The sequence below is a fragment of the Nerophis ophidion genome, linkage group LG13, assembly GCF_033978795.1.
Source record: "Nerophis ophidion isolate RoL-2023_Sa linkage group LG13, RoL_Noph_v1.0, whole genome shotgun sequence".
Classification (NCBI taxonomy): domain Eukaryota; kingdom Metazoa; phylum Chordata; class Actinopteri; order Syngnathiformes; family Syngnathidae; genus Nerophis; species Nerophis ophidion.
In genome coordinates, this window is record NC_084623.1 from 13,956,813 (window position 1) to 13,984,488 (window position 27,676).

The window sequence follows — 27,676 nt, forward strand, 5'->3', positions numbered from 1 at the left end:
ACAAGCAGAGAAACACATTTAGGAAAGCTTTCCCTAATAAAATATCTTCATCATAGAATCCATTAACACTTGGTTATCCCCAGGATTCCGAGATTTTATGATCGCACCAACTCGCACAAAATTCAACACAATCCCTGCGAATTATGCACCACCTCGTATTTTTGTAGTCCCCTTCCAATTTCCAACACGCCATAAAAGCAAGTAAATCATGACAGCCTTTCTTCCTCACGCTGAATGAAGTCCGGACATGACAAGGTCCTTCAAATACCAACAAAAATCCCCCAAGTAGACCATGCTCAATAGTTCCCCAGCTCCATTTGAAGAAAGCCGTAAAACATACACAGAGAATGGCCGGTACTTGTGAATGCGAGCGCAGACAACATGCATTTTAAAAGAGACTTGCAGTCAGCCTTGAGCCATGATATACATTTTTAGTTTTCACAATTTTGCAATATTGGAAATAAATAGTAAAATGGAGTCTTCTCACAAGAGGAGGTAAGTTCTGGAAATGACTGACTTTTAATGGCCAAAGGTATAAATGTGTGTATCCAAGTTAAAGGAAACGCCTGGCTTTCTTCTTCTAATGGACTTATTACAATCTTTGCGTTTGCTGTGGTCTGGAACAACATGGCACACAAACACAGAAATGCAGCCAATATTCCATACAGATAATGTTGTCACTTTGGAAACGCATTTTGGATGCGCGTTTTGTCACCCCAGGATGCACAAGGACCAGACAGGCAGGAATAGCAGGTAAGACTTGATTCAATATACAAAAATAAAAGAACACTGGTGCAAAACAGGCAAAAGAAAAGGTGTGCCAAACGCATGGTAAGCTAAGCTAAAACTTAGCATAGAGTCAAAAATGACGTGCCGAGCGCACGAGAAGCTAAGGCGTAACTTAGCACAAGTATTTACAAAGCAGAGAAACCAACGTGAGTGTTGCATGAAGCAAACAACGAATCAAGACAGAACTGAGGTCAAAGGCAGGCTTAAATACTAAAGCAATAATCAACACACAGGTGCGTGTAAAAACAAGAGCAGGTAGAACAAATGTGAAACCATGGCAGCAAGACAAAACAAGGAAGAGCCAAACCAGGGATCGTAAGTGTCCAAAAACAATCAGGAAACACAAAAAAGACTCAAAAACCAAAACAATATATGATCCGGGGGGCGGATAATAACAAATGTGTCATGAGACAAATTAAATACACAGAGAACACAAGTAAAGGAAATTAAATGAGCTCAAATATAGCTAAAAACAAGGCATAATGATGCCTATTTAGCATGTTAGCACCGATTAGCTTGCAGTCACGCATTGACCAAATATGCCGGATAAGCACTCCAGCAAATCAATAACATCAACAAAGCTCACCTTTGTAAATTCGCGCACGGCATAAAATGTTTGGTGGACAAAATGAGACAAAGAAGGAGTGGCATAAAACAGGTCTTTCTGTGGCAGCGTCGGAGAAAGTTGTACAAACTACGGTGAGTTCAAGGATCGCTGAAATTAGTAGGACACAACGGTGCTTGCCAAATACTCTCGTTAGTGAAGCATGTATAAACTATCCCATCCATCCATCCATTTCCTACCGCTTATTCCCTTTCGGGGTCGCGGGGGGCGCTGGCGCCTATCTCAGCTACAATCGGGCGGAAGGCAGGGTACACCCTGGACAAGTTGCCACCTCATCGCAGGGCCAACACAGATAGACAGACAACATTCACACTCACATTCACACACTAGGGCCATTTTAGTGTTGCCAATCAACCTATCCCCAGGTGCATGTCTTTGGAAGTGGGAGGAAGCCGGAGTACCCGGAGGGAACCCACACATTCACGGGGAGAACATGCAAACTCCACACAGAAAGATCCCGAGCCTGGATTTGAACCCAGGACTGCAGGAACTTCGTATTGTGAGGCAGACGCACTAACCCCTCTGCCACCGTGAAGCCTATGTATAAACTAAACTTTGGGATTTCTAACAATTAGTGAAGTTTGTGTCATGTGTGTTCTCCTACAGAAAGTATAATATATTTTTTTCTTTATATTTTTCCATTTTTACACATCTCTGAAAGAGGTTCAGGGAGCCACTAGGGCGGGGCGAAAGATTGCGGCTCTAGAACCGCGGGTTGCTGACCCTGCTCTAGTACGATATTTTATTCTGAAAAAGTATTCTTTTACCAGAAGGAACAAATAATATTATGTTGAAAATACACGAAGCATTAATGCTGCACAGACACTAGAGCATTCATATGGTTTTGTTTTGTTTTTAAATCCGAGTAATCACATTTTGGAATTTTGGATTAATCACAGGCGGTTACTCACTCACACAATTGATATTAGCTTAAGAAAAAGCCCTAATATTTGTATAAAAATGAATTTCATTATCCAAATATCATCCGGGAATTTTTCAAACACGACCTGTCACATCACACCCTGACTTAGTTTGAGTTTATTGCTGTTTTCCTGTGTCTAGTATTTTAGTTCTTGTCTTGTGGTCCTATTTTGGTGACTTTTCTATCTTGTTTTGGTATTTTTCTTATCTTATTTTGAGCTATATTTCCCGCATCTCCTTTGTTTTAGCAATCAAGAATATTTCAGTTGTTTTTCTCCTTCCTTGCGGGGACATTGATTGTCATGTCATGTTTGTTCCACAGTAAGTCTTTGCTGTCGTCCAGCATCCTGTTTTTGTTTACTTTGCAGCCAGTTTCATTCTGCATAGCCTTCCCTAAGCTTCAATGCCTTTTCTAAGGGGAACTCCCCTTTTGTCTATTTTTGGTTCAATCTTTAAGACACCTTTTTACCTGCACACTGCCTCCCGCTGTTCCCGACATCTACAGAGCAATTAGTTACCGGCTGCCATCTACAATGCTGATTGTTGTGTCACGTTCGGATGTTCATTGTGGACGCCGTCTTTGCTCCACAGTAAGTCTTTGCTGTCGTCCAGCATTCTGTTTTTGTTTACTTTGCAACCAGTTCAGTTTTAGTTTTGTTCTGCATAACCTTCCCTAAGCTTCAATGCCCTTTTAGGGGGCACTACCTTTTGTTTATTTTTGGCTTAAGCATTGAGACATATTTTTACCTGCACCCTGCCTCCCGCTGTTTCTGAAATTTACAAAGCAATTAGTTACCAGCTGCCATCTACAATGCTGATTGTTGTGTCATGTTCGGATGTTCATTGTGGACGCCGTCTTTGCTCCACAGTAAGTCTTTGCTGTCGTCCAGCATTCTGTTTTTTTTTTATTTTGCAGCCAGTTCAGTTTTAGTTTTGTTCTGCATAGCCATCCCTAAGCTTCAATGCCCTTTCTTAGGGGGCACTACCTTTTGTTTATTTTTGGCTTAAGCATTAAGACACATTTTTACCTGCACACTGCCTCCCGCTGTTTCCGACATCTACAAAGCAATTAGTTACCGGCTGCCATCTACATTGTTGATTGTCGTGTCATGTTCGGATGTTCATTGTGGACGCCGTCTTTGCTCCACAGTAAGTCTTTGCTGTCGTCCAGCATTCTGTTTTTGTTTACTTTGCAGCCAGTTGTGTTTTAGTTTTGTTCTGCCTAGCCTTCCCTAAGCTTCAATGCCTTTTCTTAAAGGCACTCACCTTTTTGTTTATTTTATGTCCAATCATTAAGACACCTTTTTACCTGCACGCTGCCTCCCGCTGTTCCCGACATCCACAAATCAATTAGTTACCGTCTGCCATCTACATTGTTGATTGTCGTGTCATGTTCGGGTGTTCATTGTGGACGCCGTCTTTGCTCCACAGTAAGTTTTTGCTGTCGTCCAGCATTCTGTTTTTGTTTACTTTGCAGCCAGTTCAGTTTTAGTTTTGTTCTGCCTAGCCTTCCCTAAGCTTCAATGCCTTTTCTTAAAGGCACTCACCTTTTTCTTTATTTTATGTCCAATCATTAAGACACCTTTTTACCTGCACACTGCTTTCCGCTGTTCCCGACATCCACAAATCAATTAGTTACCGTCTGCCATCTACATTGTTGATTGTCGTGTCATGTTCGGGTGTTCATTGTGGACGCCGTCTTTGCTCCACAGTAAGTCTTTGCTGTCGTCCAGTATTCTGTTTTTGTTTACTTTGCAGCCAGTTCAGTTTTAGTTTTGTTCTGCATAGCCTCCCTGAACTTCAATGCCTTTTCTTAAGGGCACTCACCTTTTGTTTATTTTTTGTTCAATCATTAAGACTACTTTTTACCTGCACACTGCTTTCCGCTGTTCCCGACATCTACAAAGCAATTAGTTACCGGCTGCCATCTACTGATATGGAAGAGTATTACATGGTTACGGTTGCCGAGCTCTCGACATCACAGACACTCAACAACAACACATCATTTGCAGATTATAATTACCGGTTTGCAAAAAATATATATATATATATATATATATATATATATTTTTTTTTTTATGTCGCATGTATCATGTGTTTATTACACTAACAATCTTGACTAATAAACAGTGTAAAATATGGCCTTATGCATCATCCTTTTTTTATTTATATTACATCCCACCGCCTTTACCTACAGAATGCATACAGCACCGAGTGAAATCAACCAACTAGTTTGCCTACTTTCTCCCGGGCTCGCCACACTCATTAGCCTTGATTGTAGCCTCAGACGGCAGCTGTTTTGCGCGGAGGTTCTAATGAATCCATGCAGCAAATGACGAGCACCACGCAGCGGCCACAGTTAACGAGCAGCTTGTGGACATATTGGAGCATTTTGCTGTAAAACAGCCAGGCAACATTTCAAGAGTAGTTTCCAAAGGGAGCAAAATCGAGCATTAATTGCCTGTGGAAGTACATACTTAAAGAAGCCTTTGTAGGCCCTTGGAAACAAAGAGATACCTTTTTTTTTTTTTTTTTTTTTTTACATCCAGCACAATCCTGATTAGACACAAAGTGTTGGTTTATTTCGGCAGTCGGTTGGCTAAGTAATTTATGCATGGATTTAAACAGGAGACTTGCTTTAAGTGTAGTCAAAGTATTCACAAATGTCCGCAAAGGTGCCTTTGTGCTTTTATTTTGTGTATATATATATATATATATATATATATATATATATATATATATATATATATATATACATACATGTATATTTATATACATATACATATATATATATATATACAGTATATATATATGTCTATATATATATATATATAAATATACATGTATACATATATATATATATATATATATATATATATATATATATATATATGTATGTATATATATATATATATATATTAGATTAGATTAGATTAGATAGTACTTTATTTATTCCGTCAGGAGAGTTCCTTCAGGAAAATTACAATTTTCAGCACAATCCCATTCAAGATCAGACAAACATTACAGGATCGCTGACGGGTCTGCCGGTTTCCAGCGCCCCTTACAAAAAAGATGACATACAGGTAAATATGGGGGGCGGGGAGAAGAAAAGAATAGAAGATTAAAATAAAATAAAAAAAATCGGGCTTAGCCTGGGCCCTGGAGTGGGGGTGCAGACTGAGGCCAAGGGGAAAAACAAAAAATCAAAAAAACAACAACTCATATATATTTATATATATATATATATATATATATATATATATATATATATATATATATATATATATATATATATATATTTATATATATATATATATATATATATATATATAAATATATATATATGTAGGTGTGGGAAAAAAAATCACAAGACTACTTCATCTCTACAGATCTGTTTCATGAGGGGTTCCCTCAATCATCAGGAGATTTTAATGGAAGCATTCACATACAATGGTTTATATAGAGCACAGAGTGGGTGGGTACAGGCAGGCGTAGGGTGTGGTGATTGGCTCATGTGTTACCTAGGAGGTGTTTCCGTCTGTGACGACATGTTGAAATGATTTCACTGCGCTTGTTGAGGGATGATAGATCTGGATGATATATAATAAACAGTTTCTCTTTTAAGCATAGGTTGCTTCTTTTATTACCACTGTTGTAAGGTGTGCTGGATGCAAGAATTTGCCATGTTATTGAATATTCAACATTATTGTCTTTGAGGTTCCAAATGTGTTTGCTGAGTTCTGTAGAATTCTGCAAAGTCTGGTTTCTAAAGGAGGCGTTGTGATTATTCCATCTTGTTTTGAACGCTCCTTCGGTTAATCCAACGTACGTGTCGGATGTGTTAATGTCCTTGCGTATTACCTTTGCTTGGTAAACGACTGATGTCTGTAAGCACCTTCCGTTGAGAGGGCAATCAGGTTTCTTGCGACAGTTACATTCATTATTGGTTTCAGAGTCGTTTAGTCTGGGGGTAGGCAGTCCTTTTGCAATTGCTTTGTTGTGGTTTGAAATGATTTGTTGCATGTTATTCATACAGCTGTAGCTCAATTTAATGTTGTTCTTGTTGAATATTTTTCTTAGGGTGTTGCCTTTGGGGAAGTGTTTGTCGATCAGAGTGAGGAACTTGCGGCCGATGTTGGTTGAGACGTCTTTGCTGAATGGCGGATTGTACCAGATGATGTTGTTTCGTTTTCTGCTCTTTTTTGGTTGGTTTCCTGGAGTGGGTTCATAGGTGAGGGTGAAGTTGGATCCGCTTTCATCAAGTGCTTTCTGGTACGGGGGGGTTGCTTGGTCGAATTCAGCTTTGCTGGATGACAGCATCGATAGCCTTTTATTAATTCCGGTAGGTATTCTTTTCGTGGTGGTGGGTGGGTGGTTGCTGTCATGGTGTACGTATTGGAGTGTTGTGTTGGGTTTCGTGAATGGTTGGTAGCTGTTATTTCTCAGGTTGAAAGGGACGTCGAGGAAGTTGACGGTTTGCTTGTTGGCTTCAATCGTGATCCGTAGGCCGTTTTCTTTGAAGATTTGGCATATGCGCTTCTTGGTGTTCTCGCTGCTCCTTGGCGAGGCGCAGCACACTGCCAGTCCATCATCACGGTAAATACCAAGGTTCATATATATATATATATATCCATCCATTCATCCATTTTCTGCCGCTTATTCCCTTTGGGGTCTCAGGGGGCGATGGTGCCTATCTCAGCTACAATCAGGCGGAAGGTGGATACACCCTGGACAAGTCGCCACCTCATCGCAGGGCCAACACATATAGACAGACAAAATTTACACTCAAATTCACACACTAGGGGCCAATTTAGTGTTGCCAATCAACATATATATATATATATATATATATATATATATATATATATATATATATATATATATATATATATATATATATATATATATATATATATCCTTAAATGAACCAATAGAAAGAAAAAAAACTATAATTTTAGGACACATTTACTTAAAGGTGTCATATAGTGATTTTTTTTTTTTTTTCTACAAAACCCAAAACCAGTGAAGTGGGCACGTTTTGTAAATCGTAAATAAAAACAAAATACCATGGTTTGCAAATCCTTTTCAACCTATATTCAATTGAATAGACCGCAAAGACAAGATACTTAACATTCGAGCGTGTCAACGCTGTTATTTTTTTGCAAATATTAGCTCATTTGGATTTTGGTGCCTGCAGCATGTTTCAAAAAAGCTGGAACAAGTGGCAAAAAAGACTGAGAAAGTTGAGAGAAGAAAAGTGTTCACACTTGTTTGAAAAATCCCACAGGTGTACAGGCTCATTTGGAACAGGTGGGTGCCATGGTTGTGTATAAAAGCAGCTTCCATGAAATGCTCAGTCATTAACGAACAAGTATGGGGTGAGAGCCACCACTTTGTGAACAAATGCGTGAGCGAATTGTCGAACAGTTGAAGAAAAACATTTCTCAACGAGCTATTGCAAGGAAATTAGGGAATTCATTATCTACGGTCCGTGATATCATCAACACGTTCAGAGAATCTGGAGAAATCACTGCAAGATCTTCTATCCCTCAGACGTTACTGCATCAAAAAGCAACATCAGTGTGCAAAGGATATCACTTCAGAAAACCACTCTCAGCAACCATTTCCACATGCACACCGTGTAAAAAAATAGTCTAAAACAGAAGGAGATAACGTCCGCAGTAACCTACCACATAGCAAAGGACATACACTATTTGATTTCGTATTATGCAGCTCATTTTGTATTTGACAGTTATTGAAATACCTTGTGTGACATCATGCACAAAAGTGCAGTTTATTTGTTTTAAACTGTTGTAGTGGCGTTCTATACAAAAAGTGCACTTTAATTTAGTGTTGTTTTGTTATGTCATCTTACTGGGCCGTTACTCGATTGGTACCGGGCTGCAGAAGAATTTTTTATTAATTTTTAATTTTAATTTTATTTTTTTTATTAAATCAACATAAAAAAACACAAAATACACTTACAATTAGTGCACCAACCCCAAAAAAACTCCCTTTTTCATGACAAAAAAAAATAAATGAAGGAATAAATACATAAAATCCCCCCAACCCCCACTCCCCCGCCGGGCCGCGGGTCAAATTATCAAGCTACAAAAAGGTTGCGGACCACTGATCTTAGTGACATCATGCACAAAAGTGCACTCATAGCTTGTTTTTAAATGTCTCTGACAATCTTACACTTTCTGTTTTGGAAATGACATGAAAGTTTGTGCCACTGCTTAATAACTGTTTAATAAATACAGTTTTGGTCAATTGACTTAGTTGTGTTTTCCTTCTCTGCATGAAAGTTTAAAATGAGCATATATTAATGCAGTATGAACAGGAATGTTTTAATGTAAACACATTAAATCATCATACTGATGGATTATATGCATTAAGTCAGGGGTCGGGTACCTTTTTGGCTGAGAGAGCCATGAAAGCCAAATATTTCACAAGTATTTCCGTAAGAGCCATATCAAATTTTTCAACACTGAATACAACTAAATGTGTGCATTTTTAAGTATGACCAACATTTGTAGAGTATAATAGGTCTCTTATTCTTTTTAACAACATTGTTATTATAAAAGTTAACCAATAATACATATAATACATCTTGAACAGGTGCGGTAGAAAACAGATGGTTGGATTAAAATGCATGAGAATGTTTTAGAATTTGAACATTATTTTTCAAACTGTGATTTCCAGCGGAATTATTCATTACTTATCGTGTTAAGCAATGTCAGCTAAGATTTATCTTATAGCCATAGGTTCCCTACCCCTGGTTTAAGCATTACACACCTTTTTACCTGCACTCTGCCTCCCGCTGTTTCCCACATCTACAAAGCAATTAGCTACCGACTGCCACCTACTGATATGGAAGAGTATTACACGGTTACTCGGCATAGCTCGGTATGTAGAGTGGCCGTGCTAGCAACCTGAGGGTTCCAGGTTCGATTCCCGCTTCCGACACCCTAGTCACTGCCGTTGTGTCCTTGGGCAAGACACTTTACACACCTGCCCCCAGTGCCACCCACACTGGTTTCAATGGAACTTAGATATTCAATCCAATCCAATCCAATCCACTTTATTTATATAGCACATTTAAACAACAATAACGTTTCCAAAGTGCTGCACAGCCATGTTAAAAACAATTGTAAAAAAAAAATAATAATACATAAAATAAAATTGAGAAAAAGTATATATATATATATATTATGCTCCACCAATGACTGAATGAAAACAAAAAATAAATAAATATAAAACCAATAAAAACAATATAAAAACAAATATGATTATAAACTATTTTAAAGGGTAAAATCAATTAAAACAGTAAAATAGAAATCAAAGTGTATAAAAAACACAGAGGACAACAGAGGACCACACAACTCACGTAGTGTTAAAAGCCAAAGAATAAAAGTGGGTCTTAAGACGAGACTTAAAACACTCCACTGTGGAAGCAGTTTGAACATGGAGCGGCAGAGTGTTCCAGAGCTTAGGGCCGACCACAGAGAAGGCCCTGTCTCCCCTGGTCTTAGGTCTGGTCTTGGGCACCACGAGCTGGAACTGGCTCTCGGACCTCAGATCGCGCGCAGGAATGTAAATTTGGATGAGGTCCGAGATATATTGAGGTGCCAGTCCATGTAAAGATTTAAAAACAAACAGCAATGTTTTAAAATCAATTCTAAAATGAACAGGGAGCCAGTGCAAACTCTGAAGAATTGGGGTTATATGCTGGCGTTTCCTGCCCCTGTTAAAAGTCGTGCTGCCGCGTTCTGGACTAACTGCAACCGGGAGAGAGCTTTTTGGCTAATGCCAGCATAAAGTGCATTGCAGTAGTCCAGGCCACTTGAAATAAAAGCATGCACGACTTGTTCAAAAAGGTTAAAAGATAAAAACGGTTTAACCTTTACTAAAAGACGAAGGTGATAAAAACACGATTTTAAAACGCCATTGACTTGTTTGTCTAGTTTAAAATCGCTGTCTATAGTGACGCCAAGGCTGTTGACTTTGGGACGCACATCATTTTGCAATGGTCCCAAGTCAGTGATGTCACTTTATAAAGCGCTTTGAGTCACTAGAGAACAGCGCTATATAAATATAATTATCTGAGAGCCATATGTAGTCATCAAAAGAGCCATAGGTTCCCTACCCCTGCATTAAGTGTTCATTTAAAGCTAAGGCAAAATATCGACATATATATCGTGTATCATGGCCTAAAAATATTGAAATATTACTAAAAGTCCATATCGCCCAGCCTTACATGCATGTATGCGAATTTTGGACTAAATAACCATCATTGCATGTTTTGTAGAGCAAAAGGAAGTGTTTCAAAAAATAGAAAAGTCTGCAACTGAAGCCAACGACACAGAATGTAAAACTAACTCGAATCATATTCCCTTTTCCCACATTTCATTCAGAGGGAGTCTCATTTAACACAGGCGGCGGGTTTCAGTAGCGCTGTTTTCACGACACTTTGCATAATTATCCATCTTTTAGAGGGAAAATGGCGCTGGAGTCAGCAGCACCGTGCAAGTTCCACCACCCTCCGACTACTGAACGCCGCCACATAGTTAGTGTTGCATAATAAAAAGGATGGCGGGGCTGTCACAGTCTGATTAGACTGTAAGCAATTATATTATTGTTATCGTTCGAATCCCAATGACATTTCACATCGCGGCACAATCAATTTCGCTCGTTCTTGAATTCGTCTCATTAGGAGGGGAAGCAGGTGCGTAGTTTGTGTGTGTGTGTGTGCGATTGTCCTCCAGAGTGTGCACTTAAGCCTCCGCAAGGAGCGTCGGATAAAAGCTTTTGTCTAAATGCACATGCAAGTGTGAATGAGAGTGAGGAGGGTGTGCATTTCTGCATTTGGGCAGGCTATGCACCATTATCAGACATTACCGGCAAAGCATTACCACACATTACAATCAGCACAAAATAATTCATCAGTGTGACGTCGTCCAAAGGGAAAACGGAAACGACTTTCTGCAAAAAAAGGCGACTAAGGGGTCACGAGTGGGGGAAGAGTGGATCGTGAGATCGACAGGCGGATCGGTGCGGCGTCTTCGGTAATGCGGACGTTGTATCGATCCGTTCTGGTGAAGAAGGAGCTGAGCCGGAAGGCAAAGCTCTCAATTTACCGGTCGATCTACGTTCCCATCCTCACCTATGGTCATGAGCTTTGGGTCATGACCGAAAGGATAAGATCACGGGTACAAGCGGCCGAAATGAGTTTCCTACGCCGGGTGGCGGGGCTCTCCCTTAGAGATAGGGTGAGAAGCTCTGCCATCCGGGAGGAGCTCAAAGTAAAGCCGCTGCTCCTCCACATCGAGAGGAGCCAGATGAGGTGGTTCGGGCATCTGGTCAGGATGCCACCCGAACGCCTCCCTAGGGAGGTGTTTAGGGCACGTCCAGCCGGTAGGAGGCCACGGGGAAGACCCAGGACACGTTGGGAAGACTATGTCTCCCGGCTGGCCTGGGAACGCCTCGGGATCCCCCGGGAAGAGCTAGACGAAGTGGCTGGAGAGAGGGAAGTCTGGGCTTTCCTGCTTAGGCTGCTGCCCCCGTGACCCGACCTCGGATAAGCGGAAGATGATGGATGGATGGATGGATGGGGTCTTTTGTGACTTGTGAATGTTTGAATGTCGGGATACTCGTGTTTAAACAATGCCAAACGCGTCGAATCGTAAAGTTCATGCCTTTCAGCGTGAGCCAACACCCAGTTTTGGATGCCTCTGTTCACTGGGTTTTGAAATCTGGTGGATGTACTTATTTAGCTTTCTATGAGAAAACACAAAAAAGTAGGTGGGAAGAAGTACAAACCTGGTTTCCATACGAGTTGGGAAATTGTGTTAGATGTAAATATAAACGGAATACAATGATTTGCACATCCTTTTCAACCCATATTCAGTTGAAAGCACTACAAAGAAAAGATATTTGATGTTCAAACTCATAAACTTTGTTTTTTTTTTTGCAAATAATAATTAACTTAGAATTTCATGGCTGCAACACATGCCAAAGTAGTTGGGAAAGGGCATGTTCACCACTGTGTTACATCACCTTTTCTTTTAAAAACACTCAATAAACGTTTGGGAACTGAGGGAACTAATTGTTGAAGCTTTGAAAGTGGAATTCTTTCCCATTCTTGTTTTATGTAGAGATTCAGTCGTCGTCTCCACTGTCATATTTTACGTTTCAAAATGCGCCACACATTTTCCATGGGAGACAGGTCTGGACTGCAGGCGGGCCAGGAAAGTAACCGCGCTCTTTTTTTACGAAGCCACGCTGTTGAATGTGGCTTGGCATTGTCTTTCTGAAATAAGCAGGGGCGTCCATGAAAAAGACGGTGCTTAGATGGCAGCATATGTTGTTTTAAAACCTGTATGTACATTTCAGCATTAATGGTGCCTTCACAGATGTGTAAGTTACCCATGCCTTGGGCACTAATGCACCCCCATACCATCACAGATGCTGGCTTTTAAACTTTGCATCGATAACAGTCTGGATGGTTCGCTTCCCCTTTGGTCCGGATGACACGATGTCGAATATTTCCAAAAACAATTTGAAATGTGGACTCGTCAGACCACAAAACACTTTTCCACTTTGCATCAGTCCATCTTAGATGATCTCGGGCCCCAGAGAAGCCGGCGGCGTTTCTGGATGTTGTTGATGAATGGCTTTCGCTTTGCATAGTAGAGCTTTAACTAGCACTTACAGATGAAACGACAAATTGTATTTAGTGACAGTGGTTTTCTGAAGTGTTCCTAAGCCCATGTGGTGATATCCTTTAGAGATTGATGATGTTTTTTGATACAGTGCCGTCTGAGGGATCGAAGGTCACGGTCATTCAATGTTGGTTTCCGGCCATGCCGCTTACGTGGAGTGATTTCTCCAGATTCTGTGAAACTTTTGATGATATTATGGACCGTAGATGTTGAAATCCCTAAATTTCTTGCAATTGCACTTTGAGAAATGTTGTTCTTAAACTGTTTGACTATTTGCTCACGCAGTAGTGGACAAAGGGGAAGCTTTTTGGGAAGCTTTTTTTATACCCAATTAGCCTACACACCTGTGGAATGTTCCAAATAAGTGTTGGATGAGCATTCCTCAACTTTATCAGTATTTATTGCCACCTTTCCCAACTTCTTTGTCACGTGTTGCTGGCTTCAAATTCTAAAGTTAATGATTATTTGCAAAAAAATAAAGTTTATCATTTTTACCATCAAGTATGTTGTCTTTGTAGCATATTCAACTGAATATGGGTTGAACATGATTTGCAAAACATTGTATTCTGTTTATATTTACATCTAACACAATATTCCAACTCATATGGAAACGGGGTTTGTATTATTTTCATAAAATCAAGGGAATGTGCATGATAATATTGACATGCAGTGACATAAATGCTGCTAAACGCAGTCTGAATCGATCGGATAATGTTGTGACCGGGTGAATCTCTATAATCTTTACAAAGTTCATTTACAACCGCATTGGGACAAATAATAGAAGTGACGACTGCAAGATGCATATTTAAACAATGTACATTTTTAAGGGTGGGTTCACTCTGCCTATACGCAACTTTTTTACACAAAGTCTGAATCGATCAGATAATATTGTGACCGGGTGAATCTCTAAAATGTTTACAAAGTTCACCTTCAACCGTGGCGGGACAAAAAATAGAGGTGACGACTGCAAGATGCATATACAATCAGTGTACATTTTCAACGGGGGGTTTCACTCCGCCTAAACGCAACTTTTTTACACAGTCTGAATCGATCGGATAATGTTGTGACCGGGTGAATCTCTATTATCTTTACAAAGTTCATTTACAACCGCATTGGGACAAATAATAGAAGTGACGACTGCAAGATGCATATTTAAACAATGTACATTTTTAAAGGGGGTTCACTCTGCCTAAACGCAACTTTTTTACACAGAGTCTGAATCGATCGGATAATGTTGTGACCGGGTGAATCTCTAAAATGTTTACAAAGTTCACCTTCAACCGCGTCGGGACAAAAAAATAGAGGTGACGACTGCAAGATGCATATTTAAATAGTGTACATTTTCACTCTGCCTAAACGCAACTTTTTTACGCCGAGTCTGAATCAACCGGATAATGTTGTGACCGGGTGAATCTGTATAATGTTTACAAAGTTCATTTTCAATCGCGTCGGGACAAAAAAATAGAGGATAACGACTGCAAGATGCATGTATAATCTGTTCATTTTCAAGGGGTGTTTCACTCCGCCTAAACATGTCTTTTTTATGCAGCGTCTGAATCGATCGGATAACATTGTGACCGGGTGAATCTCTATAACGTTTACAAAGTTCATTTTCAACCGCGTCGGGACAAAAAATAGAGGTGACGACAGCAAGATGCATATATAATCAGTGTACATTTTTAACGGGGGGTTTCACTCCGCCTAAATGCAACTTTTTTACGCCGAGTCTGAATCGATCGGACAGTGTTGTGACCGGGTGAATCTCTATAATCTTTACAAAGTTAATTTCTAACCGCATCGGGACAAATAATAAAGGTGACGACTCCAAGATGCATATTTAAACAGTGTACATTTTTACGGGGGTTTCACTCTGCCTAAACGCAACTTTTTTACACAGAGTCTGAATCGATCGGATAACATTGTGACCGGGTGAATCTCTAAAATGTTTACAAAGTTCACCTTCAACCGCGTCGGGACAAAAAAAAAAAGTTGACGACTGCAAGATGCATATTTAAAAAGTGTACATTTTCAATAGGGGGGTTCACTCCACCTAAACACAAATTTTTTACGCCGTGTCTGAATCGATCGGATAATGTTGTGACCGGGTGAATCTCCATAATGTTTACAAAGTTCATTTACAACCGCGTCCGGACAAAAAAATAGAGGCTACGACTGCAAAATGTATTTATAAACAGTGTACATTTTTAATGTTGGGTTCACTCCATCTAAACACAACTTTTTTACGCAGAGTCCGAATCGATCGGATAACATTGTGACCGGGTGAATCTCTATAATGTTTACAAAGTTCATTTTCAACCGAGGCGGGACAAATAATAGAGGTGACGACTGCAAGATGCATATCTAATCAGTGTACATTTTTAACGGGGGGTTTCACTCCGCCTAAATGCAACTTTTTTACGCCGAGTCTGAATCGATCGGACAATGTTGTGACCGGGTGAATCTCTATAATATATATAAAGTTCACTTTCAACCGCGTGGGGAGAAAAAAATAGAGGATGACGACTTCAAGATGCATGTATAATCTGTTCATTTTCAAGGGGGGTTCACTCCACCTAAACGTGTCTTTTTTATGCAGCGTCTGAATCGATCGGACAATGTTATGACCGGGTGAATCTCTATTATCTTTACAAAGTTCATTTCTAACCGCATTGGGACAAATAATAGAAGTGACGACTGCAAGATGCATATTTAAATAGTGTACATTTTCAATAGGGGGGGTTTCACTCTGCCTAAACACAACTCTTTTACGCAAAGTCTGAATTGATCGGACAATGTGGTGACCGGGTGAATCTCTATAATATATACGAAGTTCACTTTCAACCGAGTGGGGACAAAAAAATAGAGTGTGACGACTGCAAGATGCATATATAATCTGTACATTTTCAAGGGGTGTTTCACTCCGCCTAAACGTGTCTTTTTTATGCAGAGTCTGAATCGATCGGATAATGTTGTGACAAAGTTCATTTCTAACGGCATGGAGACAAATAATATTAGTGACGACTGCAAGATGCATATATAAACAGTGTACATTTTCAAGGGGGGGTCACACCGCCTAAATGCAGCTTTTTTACGCAAAGTCTGAATTGATCGGGTAATGTTGTGACCGGGTGAATCTCTAGAATGTTTACAAAGTTCACCTTCAACCGCGTCGGAACAAAAAAATAAAGGTGACGACTGCAAGATGCATATTTAAAAAGTGTACATTTTCAATAGGGTGGGTTCACTATGCCTAAACGCAAATTTTTTACGCCGTGTCTCAATCGATCGGATAATGTTGTGACCGGGTGAATCTCCATAATGTTTACAAAGCTCATTTACAACCGCGTCCGGACAAAAAAATAGAGGCTACGACTGCAAGATGCATTTATAAACAGTGTACATTTTTAATGTTGGGTTCACTCCACCTAAACACAACTTTTTTACACAGAGTCCGAATCGATCGGATAACATTGTGACCGGGTGAATCTCTACAATGTTTTCAAAGATCATTTTCAACCGAGTCGGGACAAATAATAGAAGTGACGACTGCAAGATGCATATTTAAACAACGTACATTTTTAAGGGGGTTTCACTCTGCCTAAACGCAACTTTTTTACGCAGAGTCTGAATCGATCGGACAATGTTGTGACCGGGTGAATCTCTATTATCTTTCCAAAGTTCATTTCTAACCGCATTGGGACAAATAATAGAAGTGACGACTGCAAGATGCATATTTAAACAATGTACATTTTTAAGGGGGTTTCACTCCGCCTAAACGCAACTTTTTTACACAGAGTCTGAATCGATCGGATAACATTGTGACCGGGTGAATCTCTATTATCTTTACAAAGTTCATTTCTAACCGCATTGGGACAAATAATAGAAGTGACGACTGCAAGATGCATATTTAAACAATGTACATTTTTAAAGGGGGTTCACTCTGCCTAAACGCAACTTTTTTACACAGAGTCTGAATCGATCGGATAATGTTTACAATGTTCATTTCTAACCGCATCGGGACAAATAATAGAAGTGACGACTGCAAGATGCATATTTAAATAGTGTACATTTTCAATAGGGGGGTTTCACTCCGCCTAAACGCAACTTTTTCACGCAGAGTCTGAATCGATCGGACAATGTTGTGACCGGGTGAATCTCTATAATCTTTACAAAGTTCATTTCTAACCGCATCGTGACAAATAATAGAAGTGACGACTGCAAGATGCATATTTAAACAATGTACATTTTTAAAGGGGGTTCACTCTGCCTAAACGCAACTTTTTTACACAGATTCTGAATCGATCGGATAATGTTTACAATGTTCATTTCTAACCGCATCGTGACAAATAATAGAAGTGACGACTGCAAGATGCATATTTAAACAATGTACATTTTTAAGGGGGGTTTCACTCTGCCTAAACGCAACTTTTTTATGCCGAGTCTGAATCGATCGGACAATGTTGTGACCGGGTGAATCTCTATTATCTTTCCAAAGTTCATTTCTAACCGCATTGGGACAAATAATAGAAGTGACGACTGCAAGAAGCATATTTAAATAGTGTACATTTTCAATAGGGGGGTTTCACTCCGCCTAAACGCAACTTTTTCACGCAGAGTCTGAATCGATCGGATAATGTTATGACCGGGTGAATCTCTAAAATGTTTACAAAGTTCACCTTCAACCGCGTCGGGACAAAAAAATAGAGGTGATGACTGCAAGATGCATATTTAAATAGTGTACATTTTCACTCTGCCTAAACGCAACTTTTTTACGCCGAGTCTGAATCAATCGGATAACGTTGTGACCGGGTGAATCTCTATAATCTTTACAAAGTTAATTTCCAACCGCATAGAGACAAAAAAATAAAGGTGACGACTGCAAGATGCATATATAAACAGTGTACATTTTCAAGGGGGGGTCACGCCGCCTAAATGCAGCTTTTTTACGCAAAGTCTGAATTGATCGGGTAATGTTGTGACCGGGTGAATCTCTAAAATGTTTACAAATTTCACCTTCAACCGCGTCGGGACAAAAAAATAGAGGTGACGACTGCAAGATGCATATTTAAAAAGTGTACATTTTCAATAGGGGGGTTCACTATGCCTAAACACAGCTTTTTTACGCCGAGTCTGAATCGATCGGATAATATTGTGACCGGGTGAATCTCTAAAATGTTTACAAAGTTCACTTTCAACCGAGTGGGGACAAAAAAATAGAGGATGACGACTGCAAGATGCATATTTACTCGGTGCACATTTTCAACTGGGGGTTTAACTCTGCCTAAACGCAAATTTTTTACGCCGAGTCTGAATTGATCGGATAATGTTGTGACCGGGTGACTCTCTATAATGTTTACAAAGTTCATTTACAACCGCGTCCCGACAAAAAAATAAAGGCTACGACTGCAAGATGCATATATAAACAGTGTACATTTTTAATGTTGGGTTCACTCCACCTAAACGCAACTTTTTTACGCAGAGTCCGAATCGATCGGATAACATTGTGACCGGGTGAATCTCTAAAATGTTTACAAAGTTCACCTTCAACCGTGGCGGGACAAATAATAGAGGTGACGACTGCAAGATGCATATTTAATCAGTGTACATTTTCAACCGGGGGTTTCACTCCGCCTAAACGCAACTTTTTTACACATAGTCTGAATCGATCGGATAATGTTGTGACCGGGTGAATCTCTATTATCTTTACAAAGTTCATTTACAACCGCATTGGGACAAATAATAGAAGTGACGACTGCAAGATGCATATTTAAACGATGTACATTTTTGAGGGGGGTTCACTCGGCCTAAAGGCAACCTTTTTACACAGAGTCTGAATTGATCGGGTAATGTTGTGACCGGGTGAATCTCTATAATGTTTACAAAGTTCACCTTCAACCGCGTCGGGACAAAAAAATTGAGGTGACGACTGCAAGATGCATATTTAAATAGTGTACATTTTCAATAGGGGTGGTTCCTTTTGCCTCTCGAAACTTTATTTTTTTTCCCAGTGTACATTTTCAAAAGACAAATTATGATCTTTTTTGGAGAGAGTGGGGTCTGGTTTAATTTACGCAAAAACATATCCAATACACAAGGAAGTGGATCGATCCATCAAAGTTTATTTATATAGACCTTAATCACCAGTGTGTAAAACGTAGATTCAAATCCACAAAACAATAATTATAACCCACTTCAGTTTCCACAAAGCGCACGTTGGGCATCCTTGTTTTAGATCATTGCATTGTGATTTATTTATTTTTTGGGTTGTATGCTCATTTGCAACCACTTATATCTTTTACGGGAATGTCAATCAATGTTTTCGGTCTCCTACGAGCTGTAACGTCAATACTGTGGAAGGCCAAAAGCGTCTGCGTAATTGGCCCGGAGCTATTTTAAGGGTTCGGACATAGACAGGCAACAGGGGAAATATATGGCGGTACAGTCGGCTGATTTAGAGGAGGGAGCTCTGGTCCATTACGGTTAATCGCTTTGGCCATTGGAGTTGTTGGAAGTTATTATTTTTCCCTTTGCATAAAACTGCCCAATGGCATTAAAACAATGAAGTGTATAATGTAAAAAAGACACAGACTTAAGAAATGTTGCCCTGTTAAGCGAAAGCCAACGTCCTCTACAGAAGATGCTGGTTCTAAAAAAAAAATAAGGACGATGTTCACGCATGTCCTAACGCAGTGTTTTTCAACCTTTTTTGAGCCAAAGCACATTTTTTGCGTTGAAAAAAATCCAGAGGCACACCACCAGCTGAAATCATTTAAGAACAAAACTCAGTTGACAGTAAAAAGTTGTTTTCACAATTGTTGGATAGGACTTTAAACCATAACCATCAATATAGCTCTTGTCTCAAAGTAGGTGTACTGTCACCACCTGTCACATCACGCCCTGACTTATTATGAGATGTTTGCCGTTGTCCTGTGTGTAGTGTTTTAGTTCTTGTTTTCCGCCCCTATTTTGATGGCTTTTTTCTAATTTTTTGGTATTATCCTGTAGCAGTTTCATGTCTTCCTTTGAGGGATATTTCAACCAGATCTACTTTGTTTTAGCAATCAAGACTTTTTCAGTTGTGTTTAATCCTTTTTTGCAGGACATTGTTGATTGTCATGTCATAATCGGATGTACATTGTGGACGCCGTCTGTGCTCCACAGTAAGTCTTTGCTGTAGTCCAGCATTCTGTTTTTGTTTACTTTGTAGCCAGTTCAGTTTTAGTTTTGTTCCGCATAGCCTTCAATGCATTTTCTTAGGGGCACACACCTTTTGTTTAATTTTGGTTGAAGCATTAGACACATTTTTACCTGCACCCTGCCTCCCGCTGTTTCCGACAGCTACAAAGCAATAAGCTACCGGTTGCTACCTACTGATATAGAAGAGTATTACACGGTTACATCAATATAGCTCTTGTCTCAAAGTAGGTGTACTGTCACGACCTGTCACATCACGCCCTAAATTATTTTGAGTTTTTAGCTGTTTCCCTGTGTGTAGTGTTTTACTTCTTGTCTTGCGCTCCTATTTCATTGGCTTTTTTCTAATTTTTTGGTGTTTTCCTGTTGCTGTTTCAAGTCTTCCTTTGAGCGACATTTCCTGCATCTCTTTTGTTTTAGCAATCAAAAATATTTACTTGTTTTTAACCCTTCTTTGTGGGTACATTGTTGATTGTGGATGTCGTCTTTGCTCCACAGTAAGTCTTTGCTGTTGTCCAGCATTCTGTTTTTGTCCACTTTGTAGCCAGTTCGGTTTTAGCTTCGTTCTAACCTTCCCTAAGCTTCAATGCCTTTTCTTAGGGGCACTCACCTTTTGTTTATTTTTGGTTTAAGTATTAGACACCATCTTACCTGCACCCTCCCTCCCGCTGTTTCCGACATCTACAAAGCAATTAGCTACCGGCTGCCACCTACTGATATGGCAGAGTATTACACGGTTACTCTGCCGAGCTTTTGACAGCACCACAACACATAATTTGCGGATTATAATTACTGGTTTGCAAAAAATATTTTTAACCCAATTAGGTGAAATGACACATTCTCCCACGGCACACCAGACTGTATTCCGCGGCAGCGGCACAGTGGTTGAAAAACACTGCCCTAACGCAGTGTTTTTCAACCTTTTTTGAGTCACGGCACATTTTTTGCATTGAAAAAATCTTGAGGCACACCACCAGCAGAAAGCATTAAAGAACAAAACTCAGTCGACAGTAAAAAATTGTTGTCGCCATTGTTGGATATGACTTAAAACCATAACCAAGCATGCATCAAAATAGCTCTTGTCTCAAAGTAGGTGTAATGTCACCACCTGTCACATCATGCCGGAACGTATTTTGATTTGTTTGCTGTTTTCCTGTGTGTAGTGTTTTAGTCTTTGTGTTTTCCTCATTTTTTGGGAATTTCTTGTAGCAGTTTCATGTCTTCCTTTCAGGTATATTTCAACCAGATCTACTTTGTTTTAGCAATCAAGACTATTTCAGTTGTTTTAAATCCTTCTTTGCGGGGACATTGTTGATTGTCATGTCATGTTCGGAAGTCCATTGTGAACGCTGTCTTTGCTTCACAGTAAGTCTTTGCTGTCATCCAGCATTCTGTTTTTGTTCACTTTGTAGCCAGCTCGGTTTTAGTTTTGTTTCCACGTAGCCTTCAATGCCTTTTCTTAGGGGCACTCACCTTTTGTTTATTTTTAGTTTAAGTATAAGACACCTTTTTACCTGCACCCTGCCTTCCGCTGTTTCCGACATCTACAGAGCAACTAGCCACCTACTGATATGAAAGAGTATTACACGGTTACTCTGCCGAGCTCTCGACAGCACCACAACACATAATTTGCTGATTTTAAGTACTGGTTTGCAAAAAAATATTTTTAACCCAATTAGGTGAAATTACATAATTTCCCACCATAGGCACAGTGGTTGAAAAACACTGCCCTAATACAGTGTTTTTCAACTTTTTTTTACAGAACTCAGTAGACAGTAAAAAGTTGTGTATCGCAATTGTTGGATATGACTTAAAATCATAACCAAACATGCATCAATATAGCTCTTGTCTCAAAGTAGGTGTATTGTCACCACCTGTCACATCACGCCCTAGATTATTTTGAGTTTTTAGCTGTTTTCCTGTGTGTAGTTTTTTACTTCTCGTTTTGCGCTCCTATTTTGTTGGCTTTTTTTGTCATTTTTTGGTATTTTTCTATAGCAGTTTCATGTCTTCTTTTAAGTGACATTTCCCGCATCTCTTTTGTTTTAGCACTCAAGACTATTTCACTTGTTTTTACCCTTCTTCGTGGGTACATTGTAGATTGTGGATGCCGTCTTTGCTCCACAGTAAGTCTTTGCTGTCGTCCAGCATTCTGTTTTTGTTCACTTTGTAGCCAGTTCGGTTTTAGCTTGGTTCCGCATAACTTTCCCTAAGGTTCCATGCATTTTCCTAGGGGCACTCAGGTTTTGGTTTTTTTAGGTTAAGTATAAGACACCTTTTTACCTGCACCCTGCCTACCGCTGTTTCCAACATCTACAGAGCAACTAGCCACCTATTGATATGAAAGAGTGTTACATGGTTACTCTGCCGAGCTCTTGCACCACAACACATAATTTGCGGATTTTAAGTACTGGTTTGGAAAAAAATATTTTTAACCCAATTAGGTGAAATGACATAATTTCCCACCATAGGCACAGTGGTTGAAAAACACTGCCCTAATGCAGTGTTTTTCAACTTTTTTTCACAGAACTCAGTTGACAGTAAAAAGTTGTGTATCGCAATTGTTGGGTATGACTTAAAATCATTACCAAACATGCATCAATATAGCTCTTGTCTCAAAGTAGGTGTACTGTCACCACCTGTCACATCACGCCCTAGATTATTTTGAGTTTTTAGCTGTTTTCCTGTGTGTAGTGTTTTACTTCTCGTCTTGCACTCCTATTTTGTTGGCTTTTTTTGTCATTTTTTGGTATTTTTCTATAGCAGTTTCATGTCTTCTTTTGAGTGACATTTCCCGCATCTCTTTTGTTTTAGCACTCAAGACTATTTCACTTGTTTTTACTCTTCTTCGTGGGTACATTGTAGATTGTGGATGCCGTCTTTGCTCCACAGTAAGTCTTTGCTGTCGTCCAGCGTTCTGTTTTTGTTCACTTTGTAGCCAGTTCGGTTTTAGCTTGGTTTAAGCTTCTATGCATTTTCTTAGGGGCACTCAGCTTTTGTTTATTTTAGTTTACGTATAAGACACCTTTTTACCTGCACCCTACCTCCCGCTGTTTCTGACATCTACACAGCAACTAGCCTTCTACGGATATGAAAGAGTGTTACACGGTTACTCTGCCGAGCTCTCGACAGCACCACAACACATAATTTGCAGATTTTAATTACTGGTTTGCAAAAAAATATTTTTAACCCAATTAGGTGAAAGGACATAATTTCCCACCATAGGCACAGTGGTTGAAAAACACTGCCCTAAGGCAGTGTTTTTCAACTTTTTTTCACAGAACTCAGTTGACAGTAAAAAAGTTGTGTATCGCAATTGTTGGATATGACTTAAAACCATAACCAAACATGCATCAATATAGCTCTTGTCTCAAAGTAGGTGTACTGTCACCACCTGTCACATCACGCCCTAAATTATTTTGAGTTTTTAGCTGTTTTCCTGTGTGTAGTTTTTTACTTCTTGTCTTGCACTCCTATTTTGTTGGCTTTTTTTGTCATTTTTTTGGTATTTTTCTATAGCAGTTTCATGTCTTCTTTTGAGTGACATTTCCCGCATCTCTTTTGTTTTAGCAATCAAGAATATTTCACTCGTTTTTAACCCTTCTTCGTGGGGACATTGTTGATTGTGGATGCCGTCTTTGCTCCACAGTAAGTCTTTGCTGTCGTCCAGCATTCTGTTTTTGTTCACTTTGTAGCCAGTTCGGTTTTAGCTTGGTTTAAGCGTCCATGCATTTTCCTAGGGGCACTCAGCTTTTATTTATTTTAGTTTAAGTATAAGACACCTTTTTACCTGCACCCTGCCTCCCGCTGTTTCTGACATCTACACAGCAACTAGCCTTCTACAGATATGAAAGAATATTACACGGTTACTCTGCCAAGCTCTCAACAGCACCACAACACAAAATATTTTTAACCCAATTAGGTGAAATGACATAATTTCCCACCATAGGCACAGTGGTTGAAAAAAACTGCCCTAATGCAGTGTTTTTCAACTTTTTTTGACAGAACTCAGTTGACAGTAAAAAGTTGTGTATCGCAATTGTTGGGTATGACTTAAAACCATAACCAAACATGCATCAATTTAGCTCTTGTCTCAAAGTAGGTGTACTGTCACCACCTGTCACATCACGCCCTAAATTATTTTGAGTTTTTAGCTGTTTTCCTGTGTGTAGTTTTTTTACTTCTTGTCTTGCAGTCCTATTTTGTTGGCTTTTTTTGTCATTTTTTGGTATTTTTCTATAGCAGTTTCATGTCTTCTTTTGAGTGACATTTCCCGCATCTCTTTTGTTTTAGCAATCAAGACTATTTCACTTGTTTTTACCCTTCTTTGTGGGTACATTGTAGATTGTGGATGCCGTCTTTGCTCCACAGTAAGTCTTTGCTGTCGTCCAGCATTCTGTTTTTGTTCACTTTGTAGCCAGTTCGGTTTTAGCTTGTTTTAAGCTTCTATGCATTTTCTTAGGGGCACTCAGCTTTTGTTTATTTTAGTTTAAGTATAAGACACCTTTTTACCTGCACCCTACCTCCCGCTGTTTCCGACATCTACACAGCAACTAGCCTTCTACGGATATGAAAGAGTGTTACATGGTTACTCTGCCGAGCTCTCGACAGCACCACAACACATAATTTGCGGATTTTAATTACTGGTTTGCAAAAAAATATTTTTAACCCAATTAAGTGAAATGACATAATTTCCCACCATAGGCACAGTGGTTGAAAAACACTGCCCTAATGCAGTGTTTTTCAACTTTTTTTCACAGAACTCAGTTGACAGTAAAAAGTTGTGTATCGCTATTGTTGGGTATGACTTAAAATCATAACCAAACATGCATCAATATAGCTCTTGTCTCAAAGTAGGTGTACTGTCACCACCTGTCACATCACGCCCTAAATTATTTTGAGTTTTTAGCTGTTTTCCTGTGTGTAGTGTTTTACTTCTTGTCTTGCACTCCTATTTTGTTGGCTTTTTTCTCATTTTTTGGTATTTTACTGTTGCAGTTTCATGTCTTCCTTTGAGCGACATTTCCTGCATCTCTTTTGTTTTAGCAATCAAGAATATTTCACTCGTTTTTAACCCTTCTTCGTGGGGACATTGTTGATTGTGGAGGCCGTCTTTGCTCCACAGTAAGTCTTTGCTGTCGTCCAGCATTCTGTTTTTGTTCACTTTGTAGCCAGTTCGGTTTTAGCTTGGTTTAAGCGTCCATGCATTTTCCAAGGGGCACTCAGCTTTTATTTATTTTAGTTTAAGTATAAGACACCTTTTTACCTGCACCCTGCCTCCCGCTGTTTCTGACATCTACACAGCAACTAGCCTTCTACAGATATGAAAGAATATTACACGGTTACTCTGCCAAGCTCTCAACAGCACCACAACACAAAATATTTTTAACCCAATTAGGTGAAATGACATAATTTCCCACCATAGGCACAGTGGTTGAAAAAAACTGCCCTAATGCAGTGTTTTTCAACTTTTTTTGACAGAACTCAGTTGACAGTAAAAAGTTGTGTATCGCAATTGTTGGGTATGACTTAAAACCATAACCAAACATGCATCAATTTAGCTCTTGTCTCAAAGTAGGTGTACTGTCACCACCTGTCACATCACGCCCTAAATTATTTTGAGTTTTTAGCTGTTTTCCTGTGTGTAGTTTTTTTACTTCTTGTCTTGCAGTCCTATTTTGTTGGCTTTTTTTGTCATTTTTTGGTATTTTTCTATAGCAGTTTCATGTCTTCTTTTGAGTGACATTTCCCGCATCTCTTTTGTTTTAGCAATCAAGACTATTTCACTTGTTTTTACCCTTCTTCGTGGGTACATTGTAGATTGTGGATGCCGTCTTTGCTCCAGAGTAAGTCTTTGCTGTCGTCCAGCATTCAATTTTTGTTGACTTTGTAGCCAGTTCAGTTTTAGCTTGGTTCCTCGTAACCTTCCCTAAGCTTCTATGCATGTTCTTAGGGGCACTCAGCATTTGTTTATTTTAGTTTAAGTATAAGACACCTTTCTACCTGCATCCTGCCTCCCGCTGTTTCTGACATCTACACAGCAACTAGCCTTCTACGGATATGAAAAAGTGTTACATGGTTACTCTGCCGAGCTCTCGACAGCACCACAACACATAATTTGCGGATTTTAATTACTGGTTTGCAAAAAAATATTTTTAACCCAATTAGGTGAAATTACATAATTTCCCACCATAGGCACAGTGGTTGAAAAACACTGCCCTAACGGAACCATGTGCATCGGTGAGCACCAACACACCCAAAAACACGCATGCACAAACATAATATGACAACAACTGTGCTTATTCCTAACTTCTAGATATATGCAGCTTTGGAAGGATAAAAAGAAAAAAAAAGAATGTGTGCAGTGCAAACTCCTCACCGGAGCAGTTCCAGCCGGTGGGCGTCTGACAGTCGCTGAGGGAAGAAGGGAAGGCGCGCAATTGTTCCACAGGTAAAGTAGCGAGAAAAGAGAGCAGCGTGATCCGGAGCCATCCTCCCGTCGTCCCGCTCCAGCGGTCCAGGCGCCCGTGCTCGGTGCGTGGAGCCGCCACCGGGAGACCCATCGCCGCCACGCTTCACTGGCTCCGGCGGGAGACGCGCAGGGACAATAACAACTCCAACCCCGTCTGGCTCACACGCCGACTGCGGAGCATTTTCCAAACGACGCCGCGCGCCCCATGGAAGCGCTGCCTAGTTTTGCGCGCGCGCGTCCGTGTGCGCGTCCGCGTGCGCGTGCGTGCGCGAGTGTGGGTGCAGCAATCAAGCGCCGCAGCCGGGCGATGAACGCGCGTCTCGTCGGCGTGGAAAAGTTAGCCCGATAATTGCGTGGAAGGCTGATGCCGCTCGATGGCCAAAAGCGCGCAAGGGAGGAGGAGGAGGTGGAAGGGGGGGGGGAAGCGATGGAGGGATCCGAAAAAAAGACCGTGGAAGTGATGTAGACGTTGCGTGAATCCCCGGGTTTGGTAATGTCAAGGAAGGGTAACAATAATAATGATAATAATAATAATATCCACGGGTGGAAGAAGCTCCTGCCGGAGTGGCGAGTTTGAGGCGCGACCGTTCTCTGCCTCCTCTCTCTCTCTCTCTCTCTCTCTCTCTGGGTTATGATCACGTGGATTTTGTGTGTGTGTGTGTGTCTGCCCTTCTTGAGACATCAACGAGGAAAAAAGTACCGTCCATATGAGGACAAGTTAGGACCGAAATCATGCATATAGTTAGAGAGCCAAATACCAGAGTCCGTGAACATTGCTCCAAAGTCGTGATTTTGTGTTGATTCAATGTTAAGTTAAAGTACCACTGATTGTCACTAACACACACACACATACATGTGAGGTGTGGCGAAATTATTGTCTGCATTTGACCCATTGCCCTTGATCAACCTCCTTGGGAGGTGAGGGGAGCAGTGAGCAGCAGCGGTGGCCGC

General features: G+C 40.1%; 1 protein-coding gene across 1 annotated transcript in view; it reads right to left on the bottom strand.

Annotated features, from left to right (window-relative positions):
* tmeff2a (transmembrane protein with EGF-like and two follistatin-like domains 2a) overlaps positions 1-27,342 on the bottom strand; it is a 392,560-nt gene extending 365,218 nt beyond the window's left edge. Inside the window, exon 1 of the mRNA XM_061918441.1 lies at positions 26,633-27,342. Coding sequence (XP_061774425.1) covers positions 26,633-26,816 — 184 coding nt within the window. The 5' untranslated portion in view covers positions 26,817-27,342. The remainder of the gene's footprint in view (positions 1-26,632) is intronic.
* Positions 27,343-27,676: the final 334 nt, after the last annotated feature.